The sequence below is a fragment of the Harpegnathos saltator genome, unplaced genomic scaffold (genome assembly GCF_003227715.2).
Source record: "Harpegnathos saltator strain DR-91 unplaced genomic scaffold, Hsal_v8.6 scaffold126, whole genome shotgun sequence".
In the NCBI taxonomy this organism is placed as follows: Eukaryota; Metazoa; Arthropoda; class Insecta; order Hymenoptera; family Formicidae; genus Harpegnathos; species Harpegnathos saltator.
This window is the reverse complement of record NW_020229902.1, coordinates 157,160-178,285: the sequence shown is the minus strand read 5'-3', so window position 1 is coordinate 178,285 and position 21,126 is coordinate 157,160. Positions and strand designations below refer to the sequence as shown.

Sequence of the window (21,126 nt, the reverse complement as noted above, 5' to 3'; positions counted from 1 at the left end):
TAAACCATGATAGAGATATATAGATATTCGTACGTGTACGTAACGATTGCGGCGAATATTTCGTAAAATAAGACAATATGTTTACGGCGCGCGCGCGCGCGGTTGTTTTATGACGATGTTATTGGCTCCCGGTAACGAATCAATTTCGACGACCGCGATATTAATAATCGCCGGACCAGAACCCGCAGGATCCATCATATCCAGGCAATGGATTTCGTCCAATTATGAATCTGCTCGCTCATGCGCGAGAGAGCGCCGCCGGGGTCTCTAAAAGCGAAATGTTAGATTACCTATCCGGAATAATCTGAAAGGATTCGACGAAATGACGCTGTCGTCGTCGTCGCGTACCGAAAATTACCGGGATTTAATGAATATCCGCCTCGTTTTACAACGGGGCGAATAGTAGCGAGTACTGCCCTCTCGCGCTAATGAGTTTTAATCCAGCAATAATTGAACCGTGTTCTACACGCGACGGATTATATTTGGAGCGTCGGATAAAAAGGTAGCAGCTCGAGAAATTACGAGGGGCGTTGGGACGTGACGAAACGTAAATGAACGATTAAATTCAATTTCTCGCGACCGATTCCTTCGTCGTAGGAGCAAAATATATAGTTCCTTTGAAGATCAATATTTATCGTCGGCCCGACTGAGATTAATCGGATCAGCTCGACTTCTTCAGTCGAGAATACTGGAAAACGCGTGGCGAATAATTATATATTAATTTAATAATATATACAGTACACGTAATTAATGACGAAGCATTAATTTCGTTTTTCCAAAAGATTACGTCTTTTGCGGAGGCATTGTTTAAAATTGCATTTTAACGATCTTAATGATACCAACTACGCGTGTCGCTTCTCCCAAACGAACTCGATGACTCGGCATGTCGCCAAGAGGCCGCATCAGCCCGTTACATAAATCGCGCAGGATCACGCAATTAGTGCGCTCATTAGAACTCAGTTAGAAGGTGACTCGAAGTCGTCGGATATTCATTGGGGACACCTGTCGCGCGCGGGGTCCGAACGCGGATCGCGCTGACCTTACGAAAGGTTCATTCCGACGACTTGGAGGCATGCTTGCGAACAAGTTCGCGTCAAGGCAGCTCCGCCTGGTCAAGGTAGCAGAAGAGGGCGAACCGAAGGGAGCTGGTGAAGCTGCAAAGGGTGTGCGTCTGGGACGAGAAAACTGTGAGCAGGGATAAACGAGACAAAGCGGAGTGTGAGGAGAGGGAGAGAGAGAAAGGGGCGAGACAGAGAGGGCGAGAGGATGCAGACGAGAGAGAGAGAGAGAGAGAGAGAGAGAGACGAAAGAGGCCGGAGAACAATAGACGCAGATGAAAGAGGCTTCAGAGCTGCTGCCGTCTCTCTTCGCTCTGTGCACGCCCCGGTGATACCGCTGCGTCCGCGATTAATCGCACGAATGGAAACAAAACAATGACTACCGTTTCCGCTGCGTCCCTTTGAGACCCCTCAGGTGTATCGAGAGCCGAGCCTTGAAGACCCCCCCCCCCCCCCCGAGTCTTCGTCGTTCACGAGGTGTACGTAACGCTCGCGTAACGATCTAATTGGGAGATTCTCTCTCTCTCTCTCTCTCTCTCTCTCTCTCTCTCTCTCTCTCTCCCTCTCTCCCTCTCTCTCTCTGCTTCCCCTACAGAAATTATTCGGATTTCTGGAATATTCGTGATACATATTGTAGTCCGCGGTGGAGGAATGTCACGCTGCTGTGTGTACGTGGAATATATTACCGCGAAAACGGAACGAGATGTCTGAAAATGAGTCCGACTCGCCGCGCAGTTACGTCATTCGTTTGCCGACGTTCGTGAAATAATGATGATTGATCGAGTCGATGCTGAATATTGATAATGTTAGTAACGGTCAGGTGCATACAATGTGCAGTGTACTAAACAACTACTAGGTAGGTCAGCGCGTGTTTACGCGGCTTGGCTTCCTTTAATTGCTGAAGGCCAGCAATCGGTCAGGGCGCGCGCAAAAGAGTCCGATATGTTCGCCGCGCGGAAATTCGCTGATTAATTCCGCGAAGGTTTGTGAGTGCGAGATGCAAATCGAATCAGATAGCTACGGTCCTCCATTATCGAACGCTTAGCGCTTAAATCACGTCACCGAAATGGAGAGCGCCCGATAACCTTTTTTCTGGCCCTCTCTTGGATTCTTCTCCGGGGGTACCTGGGAAACGCGCCGCGCTTCGGCCGCCGCGATTGTACCTTCGTTAATCCGGAAGTTCAGTCGCGCCCGTAATAAAAGTCAGCGAAATTTATTAAACCGAAATTTTTTGCGCGCGATTCTTGAAAAGCGCCCAGGCTTTTACTGCTCTGGGATCGCCGCGTCTCGATAAAAGGAGAAAAAGAGAAAGAAAAAAGGAGGATAAAAAAGAAAAAGAGAAGAAAGTACTACACACCGCCTCTTCGTATTCGGCCGTATTTATGTGAGCGTAACTCACAACCATGGAATCAGCAATGTTCCAGGGGGGATCAATTCGGAGAAGCTAACACACATCCCGGGTCATAGGTATTTAAGAGCGCTCGGTTTTACCGGCAAAAAAATCGTAGCGGTAAAATTACACGTATTTAATCCGTGAAAATGAGAACTCCTCGATTCTCTCCTCTCTCGAGCGTTAACGCTAACAATACGCGAGAAAGGACGGTCGTATATTTTTTAGAGGTTATTCCACGGAGTGTCAGCGTTTGAAAGAAAGATAATCGAAAGAATGCCCCTCTTGCTCTTATGATTTATGCTTGACAATTGAGAAGAGAAAGAATTTTGTTTTCAAATAACCAAATGTTCAACAGACACCGCGCGCGGTTCTTGCGACTCGAGTATGAACTTTGCGAATTTCTCATCTTCTCGTACGAAGGAAGAGATTACGGGGGAAGCGGGGCACGGCTATGTGTATATATATATATATATATATAAATAGTAAAAAGTATAAAAAATATATATAAAGATGATAAAAAGTAAGAGATATCGCACGAAAAATTTGTTTACCGTGCAGTCGAGCTGAAAATCCGCGAAAGTTCCCATAGCTGCATGCGCGAACGGCTTCAATAACTGCGCGACTTATCCCAACACCGCGTTCTCCCACTTTTCATCCCTTTCGCCGATAGGGAAGTTCACCCTCGAACCGTGTTCGCGTCGGGATCTTATCGCGACACCAAGTGGCGTCTCATTTCCGTCAACCCTAAAGTCTCCTTCAGCCTCTCGTCTGAAGCCGAAGGCGTCGTCTACATCCTCCTCGCGCTCCACGTCGCGTCGTAATTTCGCTCATAATTCTTGCAACGGTTTTGTCGTTGACACGCAATCCTCCTCCAGCCGGGCAAATATTTTCCGAGAGGAATACCTGCAGGTGCGTGTAAAATTGAACGCTAACAACAAATCGCTCTTTACGATATTTAGTACGACAGTAGTTCGAAGAGGAAACGGAACTCTCGAAGACCCTTGGCTGGCTTAAAAGAATGGAGAAAAAGTTGCAGAAATGAGAAGACGTGGCGCTTTCGAAAATACTTTCTAGAGTTTATGGAAGAAACAAACTGTCAGAGAGCCGCGGATGAATTTTATTATATTTGTACGTGTAAAAAGTGTGCTACGAATGATAAAATATCGTGGTCAGAGATGCGCAGAGAGAAGAGAGAGAACGTAGTGGAGACGCGATAAGAAAGTCTCTTTGTGCGGAAACTAAACACTTTCCCGGCGCGAACGTAATAAACATCGATGACACGCTTCTCTAAGCTCGGGAAAGAGGCCGTTAAAGATTCACGAGAGTCACCGTAAGTCACGCGGATCGCGGTAAAGAGGAGAGCGAGCGGCGGACAAAGGTGCGAGGAAGATGACAATTTCGCCGTGAGTGCCGACGAGTGAGAGCGAAGCTCCGGCGGAGCTTAAACCGCGGAATTAGTCTTCTTTCGGGGCACGATGTGCGGTCGCTCGCGCGAGCGAGTCCGGATTCGAACTTAGTTTACATCTTAAGTAGATTCCGCCGCGAGACACCGAGCGTTAGACACAGGGCGCTTCAGGACGCTCTAATGTCTCCGGGCGAAACTCGAAACCCAATAACGCCCCGTTCCGCGATACTTCCACCCTGGCTCTCGCTGAATCCCGGCGAAAGCGATCGCGAGAAACTTCATTAAGCATTTGATCGCCCGCGTCGACCTCTTCCTTCCTCGCTCGCCGCGCCCCGGCGAAAAACGAGCGGCGCTCGCGCTCTGCGGCAATATCGCCGCCTGGTTTTCTTTAAGTCTTACCTCGGTCGTTACCCAACCCGAGCAGTGTCTGTCATCGAGCTTAATCGCGTAACGCGAGCAAAGAATCGACTGTGAAATCGCGAGAGGGCGCAGCAGCTGAGGGAGAAGAGGGAAAAGATTTTGGTCGCGGCCAAAAGAGAGAATGCGATCCGAGATCCGAGATCGTTTCGAGAGAACGAGAGCCGAGGATATCGACTCGCGGTCGATATCGCAGGGGGGAGGAAAGCTGAAATTTACGATCGAAGCGAGCGAACAATCTTGTATCCGTGAAGAGGGTTCGAAATGGGTCGGTACGGTCTCGGCCCGTCGATCTCTTTCTTATTTATTCTCTTGTACATATGTCTAACAGCCCCCCCCTCCCCTAGTATCTAGTTTCTTCAAGGGCCAGCCCGTTGAAGGGCGAGCTGTCTTTCGTTCGTTATTTGATTTCATCTGATTTCGACTCGGCGTAGGAGAGCCGACCGGCTGAAAATCAAGTTAATGTGCGATGCAGTCCTCGCGCAGAGAGCGAGGAACCGCTTGCTGGCATTCTCTCGCGCTCGACATTTGTCTCGATCCGCTCACTTGGAATCGACTCGACGAGACGTGGACTGAGTTAATCGATGCGAGACGCAGCGTAATGGTCTAACGATTCGGTCTTCATGACCAATCTCCGTTCACGTCGACGTCACTCGTCGAGCTCCCTCGTCGCCTTTACGAGGCGCTCACGTTTACGAGCATCGCTTTTTGCGGGCGCGCGCGCGCGCGCGCGCGCGATCGGCCGGTTATAAAATAAATTATTCATGCCGCTTACGTGGCTGTACGTTTCGCCGATAATGTAAACATTCGACGGGGTTTCGCCGATGCGCGAGCGCGTTTCTACGGCGCCTTCATTAGTGCGTCGTCGTGTTTCCGGCTTGGGGCAATTAATAAAAAGGATCGATCCAGAATCGTCGTCTTCGTCATTATCTCCTCCGCTTCGTTCTGAAATATGCGGACGACGTCGCTGTCGCGATCTATTAGCGGTTTCTCCTTTTTCTTTTTTTTTCTTTTTTTCTGCGCGAGTCGTCGCATTCAGAGAACTCGGGGTTACGTCCTAATTGGCCTAGATTGCCGACAATAGCAACTTTCCGAATTGGCTGAATGCTGTTCGATTCGCGTGCGCACATTTACTAACGCGTGCGTCGGTTTATATCTATATTAGTATCTGCGTGGACGCTTTCGATTCTGTTTCCCTCCCCCCCAAATTCCGAATTGGAAGACCGAGTTTCCGACAATGCGGAATATTGCATTGATCAAATTAATTGCGGCGGTTGTAATGAAATCTTGTCCAAGGTAACGTGAAGTAGCAAAAGTAGCAAACGACGATTATCACAAATTATTCCCATGGCAATTCTCAAATCTTACTTTTCTTCCAACATGTGCGAATCCAGAGTAGATTTGACAGGAAGATGGAAGAAGCTCTTAGATTTGCGTGTGAATTCAGTAAATTTATCCAGCGAGAAAAAATTGCGTACATATTCTTTGATCGGAAAATTGAACGAATTCTGACGAGGTGATCGTCGCGCGCGCGATATTTACGGTCTAAACATAATAAACTTTCTTGCGATTGCCGAGTTTTCAGATCTTCAGTTTTCGGATCACTTTGTGACGATTATATTTTTTTAACCCACAGTCAATGCGGATGCATCGTTCGTGTCGATTGAAAACAGACTATTGTTCTCTGCGGGATGTTTTTTTTTTTTTTTTTCATAAAATTTGAGAACGATACAGATAAATACATGTATTTGTCCGATGGAAATTTGTCAATAGATCGAGTCGCGTAACGTAACATTTCTCCGTACAGAGACACATTACGGACGCGTGTCCCAGCGGCGGCGGCGACGGCCAGGGGAAAAATTGAAAATCCATGTCGAAACTCGTCCTCCTTTTTTAGAAAAAGCAATTTGTATCTATTAAGAGCAAGCGATCGATGCTTGTTGTACCTTAACAATACGCGCGCGCGCGCGCGTTTGATGAATTAAGCCTGACAAAACAAACGCATCGCGAGATCGTATCTTTTATTTTACTATAATACACGTCGCGTGTATTTCGCGCGCATTTCAATGCGCGATCTCGTTTCCTGATAAAATTAGACTACATCAAAATCATTTTGTTCTATCGCATGCTGCATAATTAACAACAACGAGAGACGATGATCGTCCACTACGGTCTATCATCGGAGGAGAGAGATCGACTTTTAACTGGGAGTTGAAAAATAACCGACGACTCTGCGACGACTCTGCGACTCTGCGCGACGACGTGAATACGATTTGAAACGCAAAGTGAGGAGGCAAACGCTCGCATTGGCCGAAATGTTCGCGAAAAAGAGCTCTCTAATGAGCTCGCTCTTTCGCTCGGCGATGTCGAAGCAACAGCGGTTACTATCGTGCACTAGCAGCGAGCTTCCATTGACCATCGCAAACTAAATTTCCGATAATTGCTTTCCGCGCCGTCTAAAATGATAATTAAATTCCTGGTTGCGTTCGTACCTGTGGCATACCGTTGTCGTCATAATGGCCTTCCACGAGCGACGGAGTAAGAGAAGTCGTGGTCGCGCATCTACCTCTATGTATGAACGAAATTATCTTTCTACTCATTCCTCTCTTCCTCTCTCTCTCTCTCTCTCTCTCTCTCTCTTGCTTTGTTTTTTTATCCCCAGACAAGTGACGCAAATTCCATTTGCCGAAGTTAAGTCGGCGAGGAGAGCGCATTCCCACATGTTCTAAAACGTTCCTTTGTTTACAGCTTTAAGCATGGTCACATTGTTTAGAACGCGGGAGAAAACAATTCGAAATAAAAATATTTTTCTTGTGACAGGAATGCGAGAGTTATTCGGCCCGAAAACGAAGGTGAAAAAACATGTTCGTTTGAAACGAGAATCTTCCTTTTATTATTGTTCAAAGTCAAATCGCTTCTACTCCAGCAGCGAACAATTTAAATAAAACATTTTTTGCTAAAAGTTGTTTTCGCTGCGAATGACTTTGCTTGGTTCGGCGGCACGTCAGTCGGTCTCAGAAAAATTCGGCTCCAAATTTTCGGGCTTCCGTCACTCGGTGGCTGCGAAAATATTCGACGCGTATCGCCGAGAAAAAAATGCCCGTTCGTTCGCTCGTTCGTTCGTTCGTTTGTTCGCTCGGAATTGCACGCGCACTGTCTTGAGAGCGCACGGTGTCATATTCCTCGACTTCTTCTCCCTTTCATTATCAAGTTTGATTCGATAACGTTCACTTTTACGCCTTCGGCGTGCGACCCATTTAACTGACCGTCCTTCAAGTCCAGAGGAAAGTTGAATTATCACAGAGAACGAGTTGGGGAACGCGGTAATCGAGTTTTCGTTGGACGTCCGTTAGACTCATTCGCGGGGTAACGCGGCGTGGGCATGCGAAACAATTAACAGCGAACAATGCATCTAGTCCGAATTGTTTTGGAACACGCGATGTAATCCGTCATTAATATTAAATGTCACGGGAAATATTAGCCGCGGGCTGCATAATTAGATCGGAAGCGGAAAGAATTGAAGAACAGCGCTAAAATACGTATCTATAATAATTGCGCCTTTTTAATAACACGAGGTACGCAACTGCGCGCATCTCCCGTGTTCCAGCGTGATTCCTTCAGCCGTGCGTGTCAGTCGCTAAAACCGCCAATCGCGCGAATTTGGCGAAATAATTTCACAAAATGATCCTCCTTCCCCGAAGCATCAAAATAGAAAAATTTCCAAGAGAAACTTCAACGTCCTTTGATTTTTCGCGCAGAAAGCTTGAATCTTTCGTAATATCATCGTTACGTTAACCACGCGCGACGATCGATGACACACAATCGTGCAAAAGCGCGCGAGACAGCCGCTAATTGAATAATAAAAGAAATAAGTAAGATAACCATTTCAGAATTCTCTCGAAACAATCTTCATGTAAAAGAGCGAAAGAGAAACGCGAAAGTATATATATCGTCGCGGAGTAGCAGATGCGGCGCGCGCGCGCGCGCGCGTTCATATATCCCGCTGCAAACGAGCGAGGTGCGCGCGCAGTCCGTGCGAGCGCGCAGTTTCCGGTGAGGCGCGCGGCGGCGCCACTTGCGGGCGACGTCGACACAAGCGCGACGCAGGCAGCGCCGCGCATCGTCGGAAGCGGACGGAACTGGCCGAGAGACAGAGGGAACGGAGGCAGACTCGTTCGCGTTCCGTCGAGGTGGTGCAGTTTTGCAAGTGTCGCGTAGAGTGTAGTGTTTTTCTTCCTCTCTCTCTTCACCCCTCCCCGTTTCCGCGCAGTGTGCAGTGTGGCGTCGATGAGGCCGCCCGTACCTCTCCCCGATGACTGAGTAGTGTGCATTTAGGTAAATCATTCAGATTATTTCTGCGTGCGCGCGCGACCGCGCCCCGTACTCGCGATCGCCGAAAACCGACGCCGACGACCGCCACCGTGGCGACGACGACGACGACGACGTCTTCGTCGACGGCGACCACGGCGGCGGCGGCGACGGCGACGCGACGAGATGACGACGACGACGACGACGACGATGACGACGACGACGACGACGACGACGACGACGACGACGACGACATCGACATCGACGACGACGACGACGACGACGACGACGACGACGACGTCGGCGACGACGACGACCACGACGACGACGACGACGACCACGACCACCTACGATCATCAAGCGCGATCGCGATGTCGGAGCTCGTGGCGACGAAGAGCCATTCTGTGCGTGCGCCATCATCGTACCGGACACGCCGGCGTGTTCTCGACGCTGATATTAGTCCGCGAATAACCGGACATACGTGTAACTGGCTGAGTTGAATTCGGCCACTGCAACGAGTAACGGAACGGCCAAGTGCGCTCGTGCTGAGAAAGGCATGCAGATACGTATTACGAAGGACACGAGGCATTCTTAGGAAACTCGACGAGAGACCGCTGCTCTTTCTCTCCCCCCTCCGTCGTTCTCTCTCTCTCTCTCTCTCTCTCCCCTCTCTCTCTCCCTCCCTCCCGCCGTCTATCTTTCTCTCTCTCTCTCTCTCGTTCTCTCTCGTTCTCTCTTCTTTCCAGCTCTCTCGCTCGCTCGCACGGCGGGTCGCCGTTTCGCATGGCGTCGGGATTAAAGCGACGACGCTCTACCGGCACGCGCCATGCGAGCCGCCGAATAACGACGGTATGCGATAGGCCGCTCCTCGTCGCTCGTTGATTCGCCGTGTAGGCCGTGTAGGCGAATATCGAAGGCGCGAAACGGCGGCGGCGGCGGCGGCGATTTCCCGGCATTATTGTGTTCTCGCTCGCTTACACGTCGATAGCGACGTCGACACTCTCGTATCTCTCAGGGCGCTCGCGGTTGGCCGTGCGAGTCGATACGGCGAGGCGGCGGGCCAGATCGAACGATCGGTTCTCTCTCACATGCACCCAGTTGCACCGACGATCCGGATTAACTACTGTGCCGGCGATACGCCGCTGTCCCCCCTCCCCCCATCCCTCCTCCTCTTCCTTCCCCTCCGCCACGGTTCTGTCGGCGATGTAGAGAGACTCGCTTATTTCGGTTCGGGCTTGTACTTCCCGGCACTCGGATACAAGCCGCGTCGGTTATATGCCGAGCGATTAATGACTTCATTTCATTTTTGTCCATGTGATCTCTCCCCCGTGCGATTGTACGAGGAATGAACATTTGATCGTCGCGGGCGTGATTCGAGGGAATCTCGAGCGATTATATCGGCAGTGTGATTTTGTTGCAGTGTTGACGATGGAGCCGCGAGAAAATCGATATTTCAATATTCCACGTCGTTCGTCTCGATCGTTGTTCGTCCTCTCTCGTCGCGACGGAGGCTGCAACGTGACTCGCTCGGTGCTTCGGTCGAGCGGAGCAGTACTTTTCGTGCAGAATTAGCGTCGCTTGGCGCGACCAGTTTCCGGTAGGGCACTATTGAAGAGAGGAACCGCGAGGAAGAGGGAGAAGAAGAGAAGTGAGAAGGATAGACGCGATATATGAAACTCGTCGTCGTCGTCGTCGTCGTCATTGGTTTCTTTCTGCCAGCGACTGTACCGCCGCTGGTCCACGACTGTTTCGCATCTGCGTGCCTTTTTCTACGCGCTCGATATACGCCGAACGAACGAACGAACGCGTGCTCCTCTTCGTCGACGAACAATGCCGTTTTCTGACCTGCGCTGCGCCGTAATTATTCCTCGCTCGTTCGCTCGCTCGCTCGCTCGCTCGCTCGCTCGCTCGCTCACTCACAGGAAATTCTCCGGCCGCGCCACGGTGTTCGGACAATTGCACACGTATGCATTGCACACGTATGCATTTAGTACCGCAGTCGGGCCTCTTCGTGCCTGGCTTCGCGAAAGTACTTGGCGACGAGACAGAAAGGAAGTACTACGGTCTCGCGACCGAAACGAGAGAGACTCTTGGAGACGCTGCGACCGCTGCGCCGCGCCAAACGAGGAAGGAATTTTCGGGCTGCATCCGCGGCCGCGTGATATAAAACGCTGTCGCGAGCCCTTGAACGGACATAACTGCGATAACTGTAAAATGCTCAATTGTAAACGCTTATCTCGCCGTGATAGTTGGCACTGATAGGCCGGCTGTTGTCCGTCGCCGGCCGACGGGAGATACGGAAGGCAGCAGCCGATTTACGTTGCTCGCGCGAGTGACTCGCACGTGCGCCTGGAGAATCGCGAGAAACATGAAACGAGCTTGAATTCATAACGTCGCGCGCTTTCGCCGAAATACGACGCGCCGGCGTGCGTCTCGGCAAATATCGACGGGCCGAAGAAGGATGAGAGAGAGAGAGAGAGAGAGAGAGAGAGAGAGAGAGAGAGAGAGAGAGAGAGAGAGAGAGAGAAGTACTAGGATGACGAGTAATGAAAGTTGCGGATTTGAGGGGAAAAAAAGAAGCTTCCGAGAGCTCAAAGGGCAGAAGCGCGAGACGCGGATAGAAAGGGACGCAGATAGATGGAGAGGGAGGGAGGGAGAGAGAGAGAGAGAGAGAGAGTCTCCGCCGAGATCCACGTGTCTCCACGCGGCGACGCGCGACGCGAGGGTTGGATAATTCGCCTTTAAATGGCTCATTCCGCGGGACGGCGGGGGTTGGAAACGCGCGCCGTGTGTGCGTTTACACGCGCGTAATGATAGCGCGAGAGGAGCCAGTTTATGCGGGTTACATGAAAACCCGTTTATCTCGTATCCGTATCGCTCCGTCGGGCGAACTTCGCGCCGGAGTCCGCCGAGCCTCTGACGAGTGCTCTTCGAGTCGACGAAGACGACGAGGAATGAGATCGACGTGCTCGCGACGAGAAAGGACGTTCTCCGCGACGCGGACGGGAAAGGTTCGCTCGTACAGGAGCGACGCAACGTATCGCACGATAGGGTCGCACACGGATGGATCTCTCTCTCTCTCTCTCTCTCTCTCTCTCTCTCTCTCGAAAGAGAGAGAGGGGAGGGGGGAGAGCGAGAGGAAGACGGAGACGTTTGCGAATTATGTTTCGTGATTTACAGAGGAGCGCGCGCACGCGTGCAACGACCCGCGGCGTCTCGTGGAGTACCGGCGAATAATTGAAAAGAACGCCGGCGGTAACAACCGTAATTCTGGTTTATACGATTGGCCTTTTGGCGGGGCTGCGTCGTTAAACTGCGCTTATGCTAAACGCACGCATAACGGAACGCGCGCTCGCGGATTGCACTAAATTCCACAGTCCAATTGCATCGCGGGAGCTGCAGCAGAGCGAAACGGCTGCAGTAGCCTGCGTGCATGGCCGATTAGAAGAGAGAGAGAGAGAGAGAGAGAGAGAGAGAGAGAGAGAGAGAGAGAGAGAGAGAGAGAGAGAGAGAAGGATAACGCCGCGCATATTCCCCGCTTCTGATAAGTGCGACGCGGTGCGTTTATCGCGCTTCCCCACGCCTCGGCTGTTAATTTCTGCAAAATTGTAAAGAGGAATGTTCTCTATTCGAATAGTCTGAAACGCGAAAAATACTGCGCGCGCACGCACATACGGGTCGCGTGTAAAATTGCACAGAGGAGGATATCCGCTCGAAATTATTAAATCGTAAACGCGTCGCTAATTCGCGCGAATAATCCGACGATAATTACAATCGCGGCGGTGTGAATAAAATGAATAGCTGAAGAGAGAGAGAGAGAGAGAGAGAGACAGAGCGAGAGCGTTTATCGCACGGCGAATAGCTTCGGTGATACACGCGAGCATTCGTCACGGGCATAATCAGGTCGGAAAATAGTGGAAATCTCGTAGCCGCGCTCGAGGATCGTCGCAAAAGCTAATGTACGTCAGCGGCGAGTTGACGTTACCGGCGAGGTCGACGACGACGACGATTAGCTCGGAAAGTTACGCTCGGAAGTGAAATGAACGAGTGAACTTCCACAGGGCTGGCCGCGAAGTGCGATTAAACGCATACGCAACGTGGAAGGAAAATGCGTGACACGTGTGAGCCCCCCGGCTTCTTCGGCTTTATCGCATCTCGCGCGCGACACGAATCCGTTACCGTTGTTGGAGACGTTTGAAATGGACGCTCGCAACGAGCGCAGAATCCGCGCGAGAGATTTACATAACGTTTCGCTCTTCGAGAGGCGAGGAATCTTCTTCCCGTTCGGTCGCCTCCTCGAGCGCGCGATGTAATCTCGCATTTAAAGTGGACGTCGATTCGCCGCTCCGCCGTGCCGAGACGAACGTTAGGGACTCTGTTTCGGCCTACCGTTCGCATTTTCATCGCGGATTTCTCTTTGGAACGTAACGTCGCGCCCGAAATGGACATTATTGATCCGAAACTCCGAAATGAGAGAGCAAGAGAGGATCCGCACCGCAAACGCGAGGCCGCGTTTCGCGAGGGCGTTGGAAACTTTTGCTTCCACACACAACATGAAAACAAACATGAAAACGTTCCCGTCGCGAGTCTCTCGCTTAAACGTTACGTTGTTGTATTTGACATGAGCATTTATCGATCGGAAACTGCGAGCAAGGATTCACGAGTTGTGGAGTGGGGACTCCTCCTCGGGTCTTTGCGCACGGTTTTATCAGTCTTCCCGCTTACCGTTCCTGTAACGACGTTCGCAGCGAGAATTTCTAACACGCTCGACTGGTTTTACTTTCGTACAAAATCCCGAATGTACTTTCGCGCTGAAAACGAGCGCTATCGATTCGAGTTGCTCTCGCACGACGATCACGAGCTCTCGCGTAAGAAGCTCTGGACTTTGCCTGCGTCAAGTCTCTCACGTCTCGCAAATTGTTTCTCTTTTCTTTTTTTCTTTGCTCTCTCGCCAATGCGGTGTCATATTTAAAATTAAACTCAACTTGCCGATCTCCTCCCGCAGCCGCGCGGATCGCTAGCTGTGCGAGCGAGCGAGCGCGCGCGCGAGTTTCGAGCGTGTGAGCGAACGAGCGCGAGAGAGAGAGAGAGAGAGAGAGAGAGAGAGAGAGAGAGAGAGACCATACGGCAACTTTGGACTCAACGTGTGATTATTGCGGATTTCCTCCCGGCTGTGCCGTTCGCACGCGCGCACTGTGGCGGAAAATTCTGACGCGGCAATTTTCTTACGGGAAGTCCACCGCGTGCGTGTGAGCGCGAGAATCGTGCGCGTATATTTGCGCGCGCGCGCGCGCGCAAACCACCAGCAGAAACGCGTTCTGCACTTCGTAACGGACCAACATCGAGCAAACCTGTCCTGTCTCGTGGCCACGTCGCGCTCGTAGGGGCCCCTCATTCAGAGAAGGGGGTTCTCGGTGAGGTCCCCCTTCCATCTTTCTCCATCCCTTTCTCTGTGTGTTTTCCTTTAGAGAGCGAGAGAGAGAGAGAGAGAGAGAGAGAGAGAGGGGGGGGGTACCTACGTCTCGGCAGAGAGAAGTTCTGTCCGCCGCTGCATTTGCAGCAACCTATCGATCGTTGGTCTCTCTCGACAACCGTGGCGGCAGCGGCGGAGGCGCGGCAGCGGCGACTGCAATTAACATTAGCTGGCTGAAAAATAATGCGCCCGATCGCGCCCGCGCGTACGCTTTTGACCTTCTTTCTCCGTTTGGGGTTCTCTCACCTCTAATTTTTTTTTATCGCAATTTCTCACCCTTTCGCGCCGCCGCGCCGTCGGTTTTCCGAGCGGATGGAGCGTCTCGCGAGGGAGGTCGAGAAAAATTTAAACGCGTCATCAGTCGCCGAGAAGCGACTGTTAACATTTTAATTTGAGTTATTGGTTTACCGCGTTCTCTTTCTCTCGCCCTCTCCTTCTTTCTCCCCTCTTTCTCCGTTCCTCACTCACATATGTTTGTTTTGTCAGATAAGATAATCGTGTCGGTTTCGCTTGCGCTAACCGTTTCCACCTTGCGTGGTCTCGCGTTGGTGAATTAATCGCGAGTCGGTCGAAGCGCGTTTGTGACCTCCGTCGTCCCCCTCATCCTTCAGTTTCATCCGCGAATTTTTACCGCCGCGACACAATAAGGCTCGCGCGATTTTTGCGCGCCTCCGCCGATGTTGCGCTGACGCGGGCGTTCGCGAAACCGCCCGCGTTGCATTTCGCGAAAAGTCGCGAGAACGCTTACCTCGCGCCGATGTCGATGCTGCGGGCGATTAAATTTCATTTTCGTTCGCCGATTGCCCGGCGGAGTGAAAGTGTCGCGCCGAAATGAGATTGCCGACTCGAGCGTCCGTGATTCGGGAAAACGATGTTCACTTCGCTCGACGTTGCGAGTGGCGGCCCTTGAAGCCTTGACGCAAAAAAAGATTTAAGTCGCAGTTCGGCAGATTCATGCATTCTGTTACTTGCTTTTGATAACCCGCGACGTTGTGGAGCTTCGTGCCATCGACGGATAGCACGGGGGACTTCCGCGAGGCGAGACGGACTCGATCGGAGATATTAGATGTCGACAAACTCGACTCGCCTTTATTTGCCAAACGCGCCTGGTAGTACAGCGAGAGACCAGCTTCATTCGCAGACTCTGCTATCGTCTGATAATTTCCAGATTCACCTAACTTAATAAAGTGGTGTATCACATTCCTGAAATCGCGCCGCGCTTCGTCGGCGGGTCGGCCGCGTGCTATTGTTATGCTAATTTCGAAGTTTGCTCCAGACCGTCCGTTTCCGCGGATTCTCAACACGCCGATAAATAAATTCCGCCGGTGATCTCTCTCTCTCTCTCTCTCTCTCTCTCTCTCTCTCGCGCCGCTTGTACGGGGCATCGAGTCTGCGAATTTTATCGGTTTTGCAAGTTTACTCTAGAATACGATAAAGATTCCCCCCTTCATTATCCCGACTTTACACAATTTTTCTCTCATCTGTTTTCCTCCCTCTAGCACGCCCTTCTAATCCCGCTGCTGAATTTTCCTCATTATTTCGATCGCACCGCTCGCTCGAGGAGAGACAGTCGGAGACAGTTCGCAAACGTGTGTTGTTTGTACAAGCATAGTTCCGCCGAGCGATTCTCGTGCGTGTGTGAGGAGAGCCAAGCGCGCGATAAAAAAAATAAATAGCCCAGATATATAAACACGTTTATCGCGAATTAAGATAAGATAGCAGGTATTGGCGGTTTTTCTCAATTCTGCCTATTAGGCGATACACAGGCCACTCGACGAAGCGACTGCCGATTGTCTCGAGAGCGGCGAGAGATGTGATGTGACACCTCGGCTTTCGTTTCGCAAGTCGGATTTCACAACGGACGCGTGTCTCTGATTTCAGTGCAAGGACTGAGCATATCTGGGAACGCTTGAGAAGCACGTCCCCCGAGACTCCCCCGGCCAAAATCACTCGTCTAACCTCTCCCCTGTCCTCCTCGCCCTCCTCCGCACCCCTCCCTTCCGAGAAAATCTCCCATCGAAGCCACAGGATCCGCAACCTCGCAATGGACGGCATGGACAACAAGCCGGTGCTGAACGACGATCCCTCGGTCACCCTGACCATCCGGCTGATTATGCAGGGGAAGGTAAGCTATTCGTTAGATTGGCGCAATGGTTTCATCGAGTTACACTACGCATCTTCGGCCGAATGCGCTTAACCGTGTTTATGAAGCAGCGCATGCGAGGAGAGTCGCTTCTCCTCAACCGACGCACCAGATGCACATTTTTCGCTTCAAAATTCTCTAGAGACCTGAATTTCCAACCGATCATCGACACCAATGGATGAGGGGTTGATCCTGAATAAATTCCGAAGAGATCTGTCCAGTCTGTCTGGAAATTTTGAAAAAATTATCGCTTCAGGGTTCATGGGTTTAGGGTTTGTCTTAAAAGATTATATCGTTTAAAGTACAGTGTCTTTCTGGGGTTCGAGCCTATGGATACTAAATGCGAGACCCCAGAACTTATAATCACCTTTTAGAAAACTCAAACTTTCAAAGCTCATCATTTCAGCCTACATTGAGATAGAATTAAGCCGTACGGAGCCAATAAGTAAAAACACGGAGAACATTGAACAAAACATCCAACCCTAACTTGATGGTCCATGAGCCCAAAGCTTATAAACCTCAGCTCATAAGTCCATCATACGGAGACAGAAAGTATCTTTCTTGGTTTCAATCCGCTGAATACGCTATTAGATCAAAAGATAAGTGTCGAATAATGAGTATTTTACAAGTTTCTCGCGTTTAACGATAATTTTCCCTCTTTTGGGGGCTAGTAATTGGAGAAAAAAAAATTTTTTTAAATTTTGGCAAGACAGATCTCTTCGGAATTTATTCAGGATCAACCTCATCCACATTGGTGTCGATGATCGGTTGGAAATTCAGGTCTCTAGAGAATTTTGAAGCAAAGAGTGTCATCTGGCTCCACTGTGCGACGTTTCGGTTTCTCGCTCGCTCGTGGCTAAGGTGTCGAGAGCACAAACCGTTCTCTCGATTTTCTGAAATGCTGCGCGATACGTCTCGCTGGAAGAATGGGAAATAGATTCGCGCGCGCACGCGAATTGGCGTGAGAATTCGCGGGGAGAAACTCGCGACCGCGCGATATTTCCCGAGAGACGATTTTCTCCGTCGGCGTTGATCGGCCGAGCGACTTCGTTTCGCGGCTCGCTCTGAATTTACATCGCACCTATTCGTTCTTTCTTCGCTTCTTATTTGCGAATATCGGCGAATAGCGCACGCAGTTAATTGCGCGACTTACTGCGAAATTGGAGGGGCGGAGGAGAAGGGGATATAATGCGCGCGCGCGCGCGCGCGGCACCGAGGACGCAAAATTCGCCGCGCGATGAAATCCCACCTGTGTACGTGTGTGTGTGTGTGGGCTCGCGAGATCTCGCCGTATCGAACAGTCGTCCCTTCTCCCTCCTGCCCTCCCTCCTACCTATCCACCCACCGAATATCAATTGATATCGGTTTCCCGAGCCGCGTTGGCTCGGAGCGCAAACTTGCACACACTTGTCGCTCTCTCGTATCCCACTTCCGAACACGTTCGCGCACGACCTGATCATTTATAAAACGCATGTCCTTAAATTGCAGTTTAACGTTCGCGGGGAGAACATCAACGGCACGTTTGTCGTTTTATCGGAGGTCGCCTCTTTCTCGTTTTCTCTCCACCTCTTGCGGGCGACTTGTTCCGCGAGATATATCATCATATCGTGTACCATCGCGACGGCGAATAATAAGATCCGAGCATCTGCCGTCGATTATCACTTTGGTCCGCGCGATAATAATGTGGCCGCCGGTGCTCCGAGAACACCGAGACATAATTACTTGGCTCGCCGGGCATGCCGGTGATAAATCTCGGGTGCGTCATTCCGCGCTCCTCATCGTCACTTTAGCGCGCGCGCGCGCGCGTTCTCTTTTTGACAATCCTCGCGAATTATTTACGAGTCGCGCGCTCCGGCCGCTTTCGACACATTGTGACCGGCCGCGCCGTTCTGGCACGTAACACGGCTCCTATTCTGTCACAATGATCGAACCGGGCTCTCGCCGTACAATGCCGAGACTCTCTCGTGTCCGTAAGTGCGCGGGGAATTAGAGCGGCTAGGAGTATTAGAATTAGAATTTGCGTCGCGAAGTGCCTGCCAGTATCGAGCCGAAAAAGATCGCGGAGAGCCGCGACTTCTTGACAGGGGATTCTTTCCTTTGTTGGAAAGATCGCGGGGGATTCGCGGAGGAAACTTTGAGGTTTCGGGCAATTTTCGTCGAAAATGTCGAGGGAGATTTGCCCTTTGTCTGTATTTCGGGAGCCATTCGAGGCAGCCGTGGGAAATTCTCCCTGTCCTCTCGCTATATTTTTTCAAGTCTGACGCTTGAAACTTTGATCTCCGTACTTGACGCGATTGTACGACTGGGAAGCATTAGGAAACTCGTGCGATACAGAAAGGCATTTGCAATTGCCTGATAAAAATGCTTCTCTGTTGCGCGCGTGTGTGTGTGTGTGTGTGTGTGTGTGTGTAACGTTTTAAAGAGGCTCACGGTTGGAAAATCGAGAAATTTTCGACGAGTCTTCCTTCGTTCGAAGATATGCGCGAGCAGACGCTCCGAATTATTGGCGTCATTCGACGATGCAAGCCTGAATTCGGTACGAGGAAAGAAATAGAAAAGAGAGGAGAAAACGGGGACGCGCACGCGAGAGAGCGGTGAGATTGAGCGTCGCGGTGTCATTAACGAGCTTCGTTAACGTTATTATTGCAGCAATAAGCATCACCTGCGACGAGACGCGCGTTTAAGGATCAAGTAACCGTGTCGCCTGCGATAATGTCACTATCAAGGCGACGCGAAGTCATTCGTCATTGTGACTCGCACGTTGCACGTTCTATTTCGCTGAACGCGTATTGAAACGTCGCTCCTGCACGCAAAAACATCGGAAGCGTCTTCGAGCGTGCTTTTCGGGTTACGTCGGGTAACGTCTGCCGAGTGTTTCTGACGCGTCGCCAAAAATGCCAAATTGCTACTCTTCGCGCGATCTTCGCGTCAATTTTTGCGCATTCGCGAGAATGGAAAATTTCTCTCCCTGTTTTCCTTTTTTGCTTTATCGGGATTCGATGAAATAACCAACGATTTTTTTCGCCCGCGTTCTAGATTCAACGAAGAGCTGTTTTTTTCTTTTTTTTTTTTTTTTTTTTTCCCACGATTCGTCGCTGTTTCGCGTTTCAACGTTCGTTGTTAAATGGTGAATTTGTATCGATTTGCAAGATAATGACTCCGGCCTCTCGTGCCGCGCGCCGAGAATCGCCGACGGTGTGACATATTTTTCAGCCGATGAATTCGAGCGATCTTCGCCGAGACGAAGGAAATTGCACGTGTGAATTCCGTCGCAAATAGTTGGCGAGTATCGGATACTTGGTGTGGAGGACGATGGTGCGATCGTCGGCGTCTCGATACCGGTGTCTTCGTGCAACTTTCGGATCGTATTGCAAGATACATCCATTCCCGGTTATCTCGCGTCTTCCGATTTTCCATAAGAATATCCTTGTGGATCCGGAGCCAAAGGAAGCCTCGTTGGAATTCAGATTGGAGATGAAGAGGAGAGATAAAACTGTCGGCAAGTCGGACTGGATTAAAGGGCCGCTGCGCGCGATTACCACGAGCGTTTTAATTCCGCGATGACAGGCGAAACGCTCTCTCGTGGTTATCGGCAAAAGCGATTGTCGATTCGCGCTGTAACCTCCGACTGCTGGCTGGCTCTCTGCTTTGCATGTTAACGTCTGCCCCTTCTTCTTCGTTAGTTTTGTGCCTGCGAGAAGGGAAAAACCGGCGTGATGCGGTTACTTCAGCCCGAGGACTCGTCCTCGGCGATCGATGAAAATCCGTTTTCACTGGTTAAGCGACTCGTCGAGCCCGAAAACTCGAGATCCGAGTGGGTCGCCGCGTTTATCTTATCTTTTGGAAAAGAGAAAAAAGATGATAAACTCGCGCTTACAGGACATGGCAAGATTACGAGACACGCGTATCTCTCTCTCTCTTTCGAAACTGTCACTCTCGTGTTCCCTCTCGAGCCGGCGCCGTCGTCGTCGCCGAGCGATTCGACGCGCGTGTTGCGTCAACCGCGTGAAATTACCGCGCGAGACGGGTATATTTTCAGAGGGAAAGGCAGAAGAGGGCAACAGAAAGAAGAACATATCTCCGCAGAATAGTCTTCGGCGGAACAAGTGTCAAAGTTTATTTAGCCCGACTCGCTCGGCGCTCGCGAGTCGACCTACCGCGGTCGTTCCTGGGAACACGTCACCTACCGTCGTCTCTGTTCGTAATTAATTATCGCGCGCGAGGTGCAATATCGCTCGCCGTAGCGCGCGTAATTAATGTCTGCCGTCTTGGTAATTAATCCTACCAGCTAGACGCCGATGTCCCCCGGTCGATGCGCGGATCTTTTCTCGCGAGCGTTCGCGCTCCTGCCAAGTTTCCCGATTTCGCTGCCTTCTTGGGTATCAGTGCGAGATGCAGATGCCAAATTTCAGGAGTCTTTTTAACGGCCCGTGGCTAATTTTATTTTACTCGGTCGATCGCACACTCCATCTGAATCCGTAGGACCGCCCGATAAATAAAAGATACGCGATTAGGTGGCGGTAAAAACGGTGATGTGTGTAGTACTTGATGTCAAATTATAAAAATAGACTGCTCCCTGAACGACGGTAGAATCGTTTCTTCAAATATCGGTGTTAGATACTAAAAGTCTACCGAACATTTTCCTCTCGGTCTACCTAATCTCAATCTTCAATATGCGTATTTGCACAAGGGCGATACGCTTCAGCTATCCGCTCGGGCATTACAGACTCGAACTCGAAGGAGTTTGTCGGAACTATTTGTTGAATGCTATTTCTTGATCGTTTCGACCGATGTGTACACACACACACACACACACACACACATATACGCGGCTTATCGTAAAGTATGTTAGATACAGCCATTAGTAGAAATGCACTCCGTGGTGTGACTCATCGCACGCTTCTCGACTGGATACAACGTGGCGCAACT

General features: G+C 50.7%; 1 protein-coding gene across 10 annotated transcripts in view; it reads left to right on the top strand.

Moving 5' to 3' along the window:
* The window catches only part of mub (poly(rC)-binding protein mub), a 113,848-nt gene that overhangs the window by 64,393 nt on the left and 28,329 nt on the right, over nucleotides 1–21,126 (top strand). For 4 of the 10 annotated variants that reach the window (XM_025306733.1, XM_025306748.1, XM_025306736.1 and 1 more), the window contains exon 2: nucleotides 15,936–16,179. In XM_025306733.1, the coding sequence (XP_025162518.1) occupies nucleotides 16,099–16,179 (81 nt within the window). In that variant the 5' untranslated portion in view covers nucleotides 15,936–16,098. Of the gene's footprint in view, nucleotides 1–6,774; nucleotides 6,846–7,093; nucleotides 7,126–8,396; nucleotides 8,609–13,971; nucleotides 13,996–15,935; nucleotides 16,180–21,126 lie in introns of those variants that run through there. The other 6 variants (XM_019843345.2, XM_019843344.2, XM_025306727.1 and 3 more) reach the window with 4 other exon arrangements.